Below are 12,164 nucleotides of genomic sequence, written 5' to 3' on the forward strand. Positions count from 1 at the left end.
GCAGGCCTGCTAACCTCTTGCTTACGCAGAGGAGCATATTGAGCCATTAACAACAAAGCTGTGAACTTCAGCTTATCCAAAGCTCAGCTAAGGATGCAATTTAAACACCAGTTGTTGTTGTGAACCCCCGCTGGCTGTCTCCACTAATGGACTGGTAAAGCCAGAGGACCTGCTTTAAGCGCAGTTTAGGATCTGGATGCAAATTGCACTGGTTTTGAAAAGTGTTCCCCAGCAACCCCCCACCTCCCCCACCCCTGTTTCAACTCAAGCTCATTTGGATATTGCCAAATGCTCAAATCTGCCATGAACCGACGCAATTGGGGCAGGATTTTAATCATATGATTGTTAAAATAAAAATGCATCCACTTTAAAAATATCCCTTGATGTATTTAAGACGTAACTTGGAACAGTTTGATTAATGCAGCGGAAAGTGGGCTGATCACAAAAACAAGCACATTTAATCATCCAGGCCGACTCTCCAGTGCAGCACTGAGGGAGTGCTGCACTGTCGGAGGTTCCGTCTTTCAGATGAGACATTAAACCGAGACCCCCATCTGCCTGCTTGGGTGGATGTAAAAGACCCCGTGACACTGTTTCGAAGGAGAGGAGGGAAGTTATCCTCCGTTTCCTGGCCAATATTTATCCCTCAATCAACATCACAGGAAAAAAAACCTGATTATTAGTTCCTTATCGCAGTGCTCTGTGTGGGATCTTGCTGTGCGCAAATTAGCTGCCGTGTTTCCTTCATTACAACAGCGACTGCACTTCAGAAGTATTTCATTAGCTGTAAAGTGCTTTGAGAAGTGCGGTGGTCATGGAAAGTGCTTTTTAAATACAAGTCTTTCTTTACTCCTTTTTTTCAATGTCAACTCGCTATCTGTGAGCAACATGAATTTAAATTACTGAAAGTTACTTTAAAAAAAAATACAGAACTATTCGCTAGCTATGTCAAGGTACGGTAGTCAGTTTCTTAATGAACTAAAAGAAATTATATTCAAAAGCTTTTAAAATGTGCCTATTAGCGTCCTTGCGCCTAAAACAACTGGCTGAATGTTTAGAGATTCCTTGAGAGCCTGCCTAGCGTAGAAAACATCTAGCTAGAAACAGGCATAAACTCCACCTGCCATAAAACTGTCTGCGCACCCCGGATGAATTAATCACCTTTGGGCTTCTCCGCCATTCTACCCAATCAGTGGACCGGCAGCAGGAGAGCCTCAGCAGGGCCACAGGGTGGAGTAGGCACTGCTGAGGCAGGTCAGTGACTGGGAGGGCACCTCAACATGGAGACGACCTTGTGGTGAAAATCACAAGTGCTGCAGGCCGCAGCCAATAGGCCCCTTGGGGGCAGAGGAGAAACTCTTCCGCAGGAATTGTGAGTGCGGCCTGTCCTGCCCTGGCTCCAATGCCCCACCCTGGCCTGCCGCAGGAAGGCTTCCTCCTTTGAGCTGGCGGCCTCCACATATGGTGTAGGGGATGTTCCACTGGTGGTGAAATGCTGCTGAGGCCACAAAATTGTCACTAATTGGGGCCTTCGTTATCTTAATTTCCTGCCCACCTCGGTGGGGCGGGCAGCCGATCTGGTTCCCTGCCAACCCCAAGGGAACTTACCTGGCGACGTGAATGTGCGGTGAGCCGTCCCTCATTTTTCTGGCTCCATCCATTACCTCCAGCCCCATCTCGACAGGGGCCGGGACAAATTCAGCCCAAAGAGTCTGTTTGCTTTCCAGCTGACGAGGAATGAATGAAAAGGCGGGAGAATGGGGGTTGAACAGTTTGAGGTGGGAGGTCAAGGGATCAAACCTTCAGAGTTACACTCAACCAGGATTGAAATGCTAATCCTCTGAAGGCCTTTGTCCCAATGTCAGTCAAGCTAAGGTTTGACGTTAACGGGGACTTTTGATTTAGCGGAGAGAGCTCCACAGAATCTCTTCCTGTTGAGGGGTTGAGATGAATAACATTGAGGTTTGTTTTGACTGCTAAATGTTTTGTAACACTATCGCAGATTAGCTCAGCAGAATGTTCGGCACCAGGCCAAGTTTCACAAGAGTCGGGTTTCTGATGATTTCCTTCAGAATTATCATAGAGTCATAAAGCGCGGAAGGAGGCCATTCTGTTCATTGTATCCATGCTGGCTCCTTGAAAGGGCTATCCATTTCTTGCTAGGTGCCATCGTCAATGTTGTGCAAACCGTCCACCTTCAAACCAGCCCTCGAAGGTTCTTCCTATCACTTCTAACAAGCTATTAGAAAGGGAAAACGTCTACTTGGTGCTTTTGATGATCCCTTGGGCATTCTAAAGAGACCTTTACATCCAATGAAGTACTTTGAAGTGTTGTAATATAGGGAGCACAACAGCTAATAAGTGCACAGCAAGCTCCCACAAACAGCAATGAGTTAACAAAAAAAGTCAGAAAATTAATTTTAAATTGATGACTGCCTCATTGCTGACCAGAGAAAATCATCTTTCCTATTCACTCTATCAAATTAGCTCCTACCCTCCTAAATCTTAGTTGGCTGCATGCTTTCCTCTTGGCAATGATGTCAGGAAGCACTTCTATGGAAAGTGAGAGGTGGTGGAAAATCTGGAACTCTTTCCCCAAGAAGCTGGTAAGGCTGGGAGAAAATGGGTGGTCAATTGAATAATTCAAAACTGAGATTAGTAGATTTTTGAAAGATAAACAGAAAATGCTGGAAAAGCTCAGCAGGTCTAACAGCATCTGTGGAGAGAGAAACAGAGTTGACATTGCGAGTTCGAATGACCCTTCTTCAGAGCTGAAGAAGTGTCCTTCGGACTTGAAACATGAACTCTGTTTTTCTCTCCACAGATGCTGTCAGATCTGCTGAGTTTTTCCAGTGCTTCCTGTTTTTCTTTCAAATTTTCAGCATCCGCAGCATTTTGCTTTTATATTAATAGATTTTTGTTAGGCAAGAGTATTAAGAGTTATGAAACCAAGGTAGATGGAGTTAAGATACAGATCAGCCATGACCTAATGAAATGTCCATATAGCCTGCTCCAGTTCTCTCCCTCTCATGCCCTCCAGCAGCAGAGGGTGGGACTGGGGAATTAATAATGGGAAACAAGAAAATGGCAGAGACTTTGAACAAGTATTTGTAACAGCCTTCACATTTGAGACATGGAAAGCATCCCAAGAATGGTAGAAAATCAAGATAAAGGGGAAGGAGGAACTTAAAACAATCACCATCAGTAAAGAAAAAGTTAAGGGAAAACTAATGGAACAAAAGGCTGACAGGTTCCCTGGGCCTGATGGCCTGAATCCTAGGGTTTTAAAGTAAGTGGCTGCAGAGATAGTGGATGCACTAGTTGTAATCTTAAAAAAAAACCCAAGACTCTGGAAAGGTCCCAGCGGATTGGAAAACTGCAAATGTAGCACCTCTATTCAAGAAAGGAGGGTGACATAAAGCAGGAAACTATAGGTCAGTTAGTCTAACATCTGCCATTGGGAAAATGCTGGAATCCATTATTAAGGAGATGGTAACAGAGCGTTTAGAAAATCATAATGCAATCAGGCAGAGTCAACATGGTTTTGTGAAAGGGAAATCTTGTTTGACAAATGTATTAGACTTCTTTGAGGATGTAACAAGCAGAGTGGATAAAGGGGAATTAATAGATGTGGTGTATTTGGATTTTCAAGGTATGTGATAAGGTGCCACATAAAAGATAAGGGCTCATGATTTTGGGGGTGATACATTAGCATGGATAGAGGTTTGGTTAACTAACAGGAAACAGAGAGTCGGGATAAATGGGCCATTTTCAGGTTGGCAAACTGTAAACAGTGGAGTCCCACGGGGATCATTACTGGGGCCTCAACTAGTTACAATCTACATTAATGATTTGGATGAAGGGACTGACCGTAATGTAGCCTAATTTAATGACAATACAGGAAAGCAAGTTGTGAGGAGAATACAAAGAGTCTGCAAAGGGATATAGATGGGTTAAGTGAGTGGGCAAAAAATTGGCAAATGGAGCATAATGTGGGAAAATGTGAGGTTGTCCACTTTGGCAAGAAGAATAGAAAAGCAGCATATTATTTAAATGGAGAGAAACTGCACAGTGCTGCAGTACAGAGGGATCTGGGTGTCCTTGTACATGAATCACAAAAAGTTAGCAAGCAGGTACAGCAATTAATTAGGAAGGCAAATGGAATATTGGCATTTATTGCAAGGGAGATGGAGTATAAAAGTAGGAGTATCTTGCCACATCTGTTCAGGGCATTGGTCAGACCACCTAGAATAAGATGAACAGTTTTGGTCTCCTTACTTGCAGTGGAAGCATTTCAGAGAAGGTTCACCAGGTTGATTCCTAGGATGAATGGGTTGTCTTATGAGGAAAGTTTGAGCAGGTTGGGCCTATATTCTTTGGAGTTTAGAAGAATGAGAGGTTATCTTATTGAAACATATAGGCCTGGATTATCAGGATGACGGGGTTTCCCTGCCTGCTACCTGAAGAGTCAGTGGCCAAAGCATCACCACCAATATTGGCTGCCCTGCAGCCAGGAGCGTTGATTGGCTGGGAGTGGGATTTCTGCCCCTAATTCGAAAGGAATTCCCGCCTCAGAGAACTGCCGTCTAATAAGATTGGCCGGCATCTCTCTAGTCTTAGCAGCGCCTGAAGCTACAATGGAAAGGACTGGTACTGCAAGCAGTCCCCAGAGTCTGAGCCCCAGGGGTCCAGGACCAAGTAAGTACGGGGGTCTTAGGAGTACAATGGACAATTCCAGGTACCACACATCAGAAAAAATGGAAAAGCCTTAGAAAATGCTAGAAGCACACAGTAGCTCTGGCAGCATCTGTGGAGAGGGAAACAGCGTTATCGACCTGAAACATTAACTCTGTTTTTCTGTCTCCACAAATGCTGCCAGACCCGCTGAGTATTTCCAGCATTTTCTGTTTTTATTTCAGATTTCCAGCATCCGCAGTATTTTGCTTTTGGAAAATGTCGGGGCTGTAGTCCTTGGAACAAAGGAAGATAAGTGGTGACATAAGTAAAGGTTTTCAAGGTGATGAGAGGTTTTGGTAGAGTTGGCAAAAAGCTATTCCCTCTGGTGAGTGGGTCAGTAATTGGAGGACACGGATCCAAAATAATGGGAAAAAGGGTGGCTGAAATCTTTTCACTCAAAGCGTTGCCTGGATCTGAATCGCTTGATTTGATGAGGTAATGGAAGCTGACTCCATAAATTATTTTAAAATGGTGTTTAACAGGTGCACTTGGATGAGGAACTTATAGAGTTACAAACAAAAAGTTAGGTGTGGGACTAAGCGTGGCTGCTCGTTCAAAGAGCTAGCACAGGCATGATGGGTTGAGTAGCCTCCTTCTATTCGACATGTTTTGATTGTTCTATCATTTCCATTTGGTCCCACTCCCCTGCTTTTTCCCCATAGTACTGCAAAGGTTTCCTTTGCAAATATTTATCCAATTGCCTTTTGAAAGCTGCCACCACTCATTCAGGCACTGTATTCTAAATGATAAATGGAGGGTAAAAAATTCTCCTCATCTTTCCCTAGTTATTTTGCTAATCACATTGAATCTGGGTTCTCTGGGCCAATGTGAAAGTTTACTCCCTATATACTCCATTAGGTGGTTTTGTGGCACAGTGGGCAGTGTCCCTGCCTCTGAACCAGGAGATCCAGGTTCAAGCTCCACTTCAGGACTTGATGGCCCAGGAAGGTGCATTCATAATGCAGCCAAACAGGTCAGGCATCAACCTGCAAATCCTTCCAGCACATGCTAATGGCAGGTGGTAAGAGGGGGGAGAGATTCCTGGTCAGCCATATGATGAAAAGAAAATTGGAGCCTCTACCATCACTATTCGTAACTACAGCATGTATGCCTAAGTGCATGTAGCCACAGTAATTCAGACTCCCTGTGTGAACTGTAATACACCATCACCACTATATAGGTATGAGTGTGATGGTGGTGTGTGCCTGGAAGATCCAGAGGGGGTGTGTTGGGGAGTTCTGTGGGTGTGTCTGCAGGATAGTGTGTGTGTGTGTATGTGAGAGAGAGAGAGACAGGTGCTGTGTGTGGATGGGGGGAACTGGTGTGTGGGGGTGGTCTGTGTGTCTTTCCTCTAATCATTCATGGGATGTGGGCATCGCTGGCTAGGCCAGCATTTATTGCCCATCCCTAATTGCCCTTGAGAAGGTGGTGGTGAGCTGCCTTCTTGAACCGCTGCAGTCCATGTGGTGTAGGTACACCCACAGTGCTGTTAGGGAGGGAGTTCCAGGATTTTAACCCAGCATGGGGGTGGGTGATGGATGGTGTGTGTGTGTTGCGGGGATAGGCTGGTGGCAGGTCTTTATGTGGTGTAACGTAGGTAACGAGAGAATCAGGTTCAGCCATGCTGTCCATGTGATTGAATGTCCAGTAACGCTTATTATCTGGAATACATGCCCACCCCCATACCCACTCCTCCAACACCACCCACCATCCCCCACTCGTTCAACCCTGCCCACTCATCCCCTCCTCTTCCACCATCGTCACCCCACCATGAAACTGCATGCAGCCTGTAAAATCCTGACGTTTCCCAATATAAAGTGATACCTGTGTCTCACCATTTGTGTTGCATTTAAAACAAATGTACTTTGAACGCTGCTCAAGTGCTGTGCGACCAGAGCTCTCTGTTCTGATATGTCAAGGCTTTGCAATTTCTCACAATGGATTTTATTCTTCTTTCACAGCGTAACAGGAACGAAAACCACGTAGACCAGCCCTTCTGGTGGCGGCTTCTCCTGCTCCTCTTCACCTTGATTTTTGACCCTGAAGAGAATGTGGAGGCGGCAGGGCAAAGGTGAGGCCCAACCTCCCCATTCACCCCTCCACTGTGCAACCAAAGGAGTGCTGCGAATGGCACTAAACGAGGGCACAAAACCACGGGTTGGAAGACACACACCGCTGGTCGGATGGTGTTACCTTTCTCTTAAAAGCGGAAATGGAGCTTTGCTTCTCATAGACCTCCAGTAGAAACTTGCTGTCCACCTTCATGTGCTCCCCATCTGCCACCAATGCCTCATTTCCCAAAGGCTGGACTCCTGATAAGCCCCTCAACTCTGCGAAGAATGTGTTCTACTTCTTTTTTCCTGTTCCTTCCAGAACTCAACAAAAAATAATAGTGAACAAAAAAAAACACACACAAGCACAGCGGCGGCAAGAAGAAGAAAGAGAAACAAAATGGAGACACCTTACCATTCATCAAATCATCAAAGCCGCACCAAAGAGTCTTTAGTACTAAACCAAAGCAAATGTCACTGGATTCTCAACGTTGGTTATGTGCAATCCCATAGAGGTTTACCATATGTTTGGTATATCTTTCATTCCCCCTTAACTAAGTGACCTCTCCGAGAACTAGATTATTTCTCCTGGAAGAGCTAAGATTGAGGTGCCTTGAAATTTTTGTGCCCAACTCGTGCACAAAGTCCACTGTTGGGCTCCTATTGTCTTGCTGAAAGCTTTGTTTGCCAATGGTTTATTTAAGATACTATGTTGTGACCACTTTTGGGTTTCGAACTTTGTTGAGTGAGTATTGGCATTCGGGCTGAGAGCATTGTCTCTCCAGCAGGCCGGTTTTTCCTAGACTGACTGCACGAGCCCAAACAGAGGCTTAGACTCCATTTCTGACCAATTGCCTTTCCACTTCACTTTAGAAGTCAGTTATTATTTTGGAAAAAAAATGAAAAATATTGCAGAGCAATGACCGTTTTTCTGATTTGTGCTTTAGTTATATGAGGAACTTGCATGTTATGTGGGGTGGACAGAGGAGAGAGAACCAGAACCAGAGAGTGAAAATGCGCTTGGAAGTGGCTGAGACACCATTCGGCCTATAGTGCACATGCATGCCCTTTGGAAGAGCTATCCAATTAGCCCGGCTCCCCACACTCTTTCCCTATAGTCTTGCAATTTTTTTCTTTTTCAAGTATTTATCCAATTCGCTTTGAAAAGTGACTATTGCATCTGCTTTCCCCACTTTTTCAGGTCATAACTTTGCCCTGTGTAAAACAACTTCTCCTCATTTTCCCTCTGGTTCTTTTGCCAATTATCCTAAGTATGTGCCCTCTGGTTACTGACCCTCATGCAGTAAAAACATTTTCTCCCTTTTTCGTACATCAAAACCTCATGTAATTTTGAACAGCTCTATTAAATCTTGCCCAATTCACCATTTCAAAGATTGCTGACCTTCTGGGCTTTTTGAGGGAGATTCTGACCTTATGATTCAATCTGAATCGCTCTCCATTCAGATCCTTAAGCGAGAGCCTTTTCTTTCTCTTTCGCTGCACCAGTTTACTGGAGGCCTTGAACTGCTTGGTAAGGGTACAGTTCTGCAGGCAATGGTTGGTACATCATCTCAAGGCTCATTATTCACATGAATGTTGTCAGGTTAGCCAGGCATGGCACCATCGTCAAGCCAAGTCCTGCCCTCACCCACCATTCACTTCCAGCAGGCATTGCTTTATAGCAGAAAGATAAAAACAAAAAGCTAAAAGCTACTGCGGATGCTGGAAATCCAAAACAAAAACAGAATTACCTGGAAAAACTCAGCAGGTCTGGCAGCATCGGCGGAGAAGAAATCAGTTAACGTTTCGAGCCTTCATGGCCCTTCGGCAGAACCGAAGGGCCATGAAGGCTCGAAACGTTAACTGATTTCTTCTCCGCCGATGCTGCCAGACCTGCTGAGTTTTTCCAGGTAATTCTGTTTTTGTATTGCTTTATAGCAGCTGGGAGCCGGAATCATGGATGAATTTCCCCTCCTAAGCCAAGGACCACTAGAGCTAAGATCAGCTAACACAGCATAGGCAGAAGTTGAATTTGGGACTGTATGAAACTTCACTACTACTGTAATAACTTGTTGAGCTGTTTAGAGAGCTCGAGAGCACTCGTACCCACAGAACCACTAAGATACCATTTATCCTTCCTACCTTCTGTGTGGTAAAGGACTGCAATTTCTACCATACTTATGCATTGATGGTGTTCCAAGATTATTGGAGCCTAAGCCAAGTCCTCAGGTCACTGCAAAGCCCTCTCCATTTCCAGTGAAGGTTGAAAATTGGTTTCTGATGCCATGTTGTGCCCATTGTGCCACAGGCTGTCTTTCAGATGGTGTAGGGAGAGATCTCCAGTGTACAGGCCCATACAGAGCTGCCCATCACTGGTGGAATGATCAGAATCTCCAGTGTGGCCTGTGCTCTTGGCCCCTGTTGGCTTGAGGTGGGTGTCTTGAGGTTCCCAACCCCAGGGTGACCACCTATTTAAACAGGCCGACATTACTAACGCCAATCTTGACAATCCCATTTCTAACAGAAAGCTACTTAAGTCTACCAGGATGGTGCTAAAAAGTCCCTTTCCACTAACACTTTTCTAGGACCATGAACATGTTGCTCTTCATGAAGGAATCCTGGAAGCTTACAATCAAACTCAGTGAGTAGCTGACTGATGCAAGCACTAAGTTCAGAAAGGGAGTGGTACTGAAGCTATTTTGGCAGCACAGGAGATCATGCCAGCGATGGGCCAATTATTAAACAAAACCCTTCAATGCAAACAGTCTTCAATGACCCTACAAGCATTCATAGTCTCAACCGTATATTGCTTTGACTGCATGCACCATTGTGAGAGCTTCCTGTTCACAAATTGGCTGCTGCCTTTTTCTACATTGCAACAATAGCTATGTTTCAAAAGTGCTCATATGGATGTGAAAAGCTTAGGGATGTCCTGAGGTCGTGAAAGGCATCAAATAAATGCAAGTCTTTTATTTAAAACGGCTTAGGCCTTCGGGAATATGGGGGGGGAGGGGAAGAGGCTTGGAAATCTACGTTCCCAGATCTGCTGCTTAAAGTCCACACTCGTCATTGAGAAGCTTCTCTTAAAAGATTTCCATAACCTTAAAGGAAAAATTCTTTACTGAAGGACTAAAGTCACCTTGCACGTCACCATTTAATTGGGATCATTGCAGTGGCTCTATAGATTTGGCCATGCGGTCCAGATGGTGAATGTGAGTCAGCTAGCCAACCATAGAATGCGGTGCCCCACCTACTTTTCTGCTATTGACCAAAACCTTCTGCCCCCTGGCCCAAGCTCACTGAGGCCAATTCCGCATTCCCACCTACTGCCCCTTCAAAGTGGCTTTGTTTACCATTTTTTCTTGCTGATCCACATTAGATCATCCACCCTGATTGGGGGAATAGATGGAGTGTTGGCGGGGGCGGGGTAAAGGAAAGGGAGGTGGGCAGTTGTTGCCAGTGCCACATGTTAACCAGCCATCAGCTGCAAACACGCCTGAGATGGGTTATGAACATACATATAAACATATGAATTAGAAACAGGAGTAGGCCATTAGGCCCCTTGAGCCTGCTCTGCCATTCGATAAGATCATGACTGATCTGATTGTGGCCTTAACTTCATATTTGCCTACCTCTGATGATTCCCTTGTTAGTCAAGAATCTATCTACCTCAGCCTTAAAAATATTCAAAGACCCTGCTTCCACCGCTCTCTGGGAAAGAGAGTTCCAAAGACTCACGGCCCTCTGAGAGAAAACATTCCTTCTCATCTCCGTCTTAAAAGCGGAGAGCCCTTATTTTCAAACTGTGTTCCCTAGTCTCTCCCGCAAGGGGAAACATCCTTTCAGCATCCACCCTGTCAAGTCCCCATAGGATCTTATATATTTCAATAAGGTCACCTCTCATTCTTCTGAACTCCAATAAATACAGGCCCAGCCTGTCCAACCTTTCCTCATAAGATAACCACCCCACCCCCCATCTCAGGTATCAGTTGAGTGAACCTTCTCAACTGCTTCTAACGCATTTATATCCTTTCTTAAATAAGGGGACCAAAACTGTACACAGTATTCCAAATGTGGTCTCACCAGCATCCTGCATAACTGTGGCAAAACATCCCTACTTCTAATTCCATTGCCCTTGCAATAAATGACAACATTCCATTTGCCTTCCTACGTTTTTTGTCTCCTACCACTATTACCAGTTCCATAAACCTCTACGTGTTTTATTTGCTGGCTGATCTATGACCTGTAGCCCTTGACCTGCAACCCAACTGAGAAGCAGACCATTGCATCATATCTGATGGGATTGGCTCAATAGTAAGAGATGAAAGGGTATTGAATTAAACATTAATTAACTGCTAGCTGTTTATTCAGGCTACTTACAGCTAGTTATTAGATCATCAGAGCTAAACTTGGTATAATTATACTGCCCTCAGTTCAGGTGCAGACTAATCCCATTGTGGTAATGCTCTTGGTTATATTTACAACAACTTTTTCAGTTGTTGTTCAAGGAAATCAAAAGGTTTTATTAGCGAAAGAAGAGCAAGAAAGGTCTAATGAAAGGCTCCAGCTATTTTAATTAGTAGACCCTGGTCTGGCGCGGCAGGAAGCAGTAACTCTGAGCTGCTTCCTTGTCACTGAAGCCTGCCAGTTGCAATTAATGCTGCACACTGAACGCTTCAACTCATGCTACCTCTTGCACGCACTTTCTCCATCCTTCTTTGTCACAGGTTTTCTCCTTCCCTTCCCCCTTCCCCTGGCCAGTTTTCAGCTATCTCATCAGACCTCTCTGTTCTTACATTCTGTCTATTTCTCGCTGGCCTGTGCTGTGTCTTTGTGTCTCATTATTTCTCTTTCCCATTTGTTCTTTCCGCATTTCTCTCTTCTCTTTCATACTTCCTTGTGTTCTCTCTAAATCAGTGCAATTGAGATTTTTTTTCTTCTCTCCCACCTTTCTTGCCCTCTCACTCTCTTCCTTCTCGATCTCTTGTTCATCTTTCTCTATCTTAATCTTTCACTCTCCCCCACCTTTAACAAAACCGGCATCCCTTGACAACTGCACTTGAATGTGCTGGTTATTAAATGGAAATGGCATTACCATCACTGAATCCCCCACCATCAACATCTTGGGGGTTACCATTGCCCAGAAACAGAACTGGACTAGCCAAATAAATACTGTGGCTTCAAGAGGCTAGGAATACTGTGGCACATAACTCACCTCCTGACTCCCCAAAGCCTGTCCACCATTTACAAGGCACAAGTCAGGAGTGTGATGGAATACTTTCCACTTGCCTGAATGAATGCAGCTTTCACGACACTCAAGAAGCCTGACACCATCCAGGACAAAGCAGCCCACTTGGTTGGTACCCCATCCACAAA

General features: G+C 44.8%; 1 protein-coding gene across 1 annotated transcript in view; it reads left to right on the forward strand.

The window, feature by feature from the left end:
- LOC144693316 (bcl-2-modifying factor-like) overlaps positions 1–7,704 on the forward strand; it is a 65,111-nt gene extending 57,407 nt beyond the window's left edge. The window contains exon 4 of the mRNA XM_078563107.1: positions 6,699–7,704. Within this exon, the coding sequence (XP_078419233.1) occupies positions 6,699–6,812 (114 nt within the window). The 3' untranslated portion in view covers positions 6,813–7,704. The remainder of the gene's footprint in view (positions 1–6,698) is intronic.
- The last annotated feature ends 4,460 nt before the right edge of the window (positions 7,705–12,164 follow it).

The sequence above is a fragment of the Cetorhinus maximus genome, chromosome 18 (genome assembly GCF_964194155.1).
Source record: "Cetorhinus maximus chromosome 18, sCetMax3.hap1.1, whole genome shotgun sequence".
Classification (NCBI taxonomy): domain Eukaryota; kingdom Metazoa; phylum Chordata; class Chondrichthyes; order Lamniformes; family Cetorhinidae; genus Cetorhinus; species Cetorhinus maximus.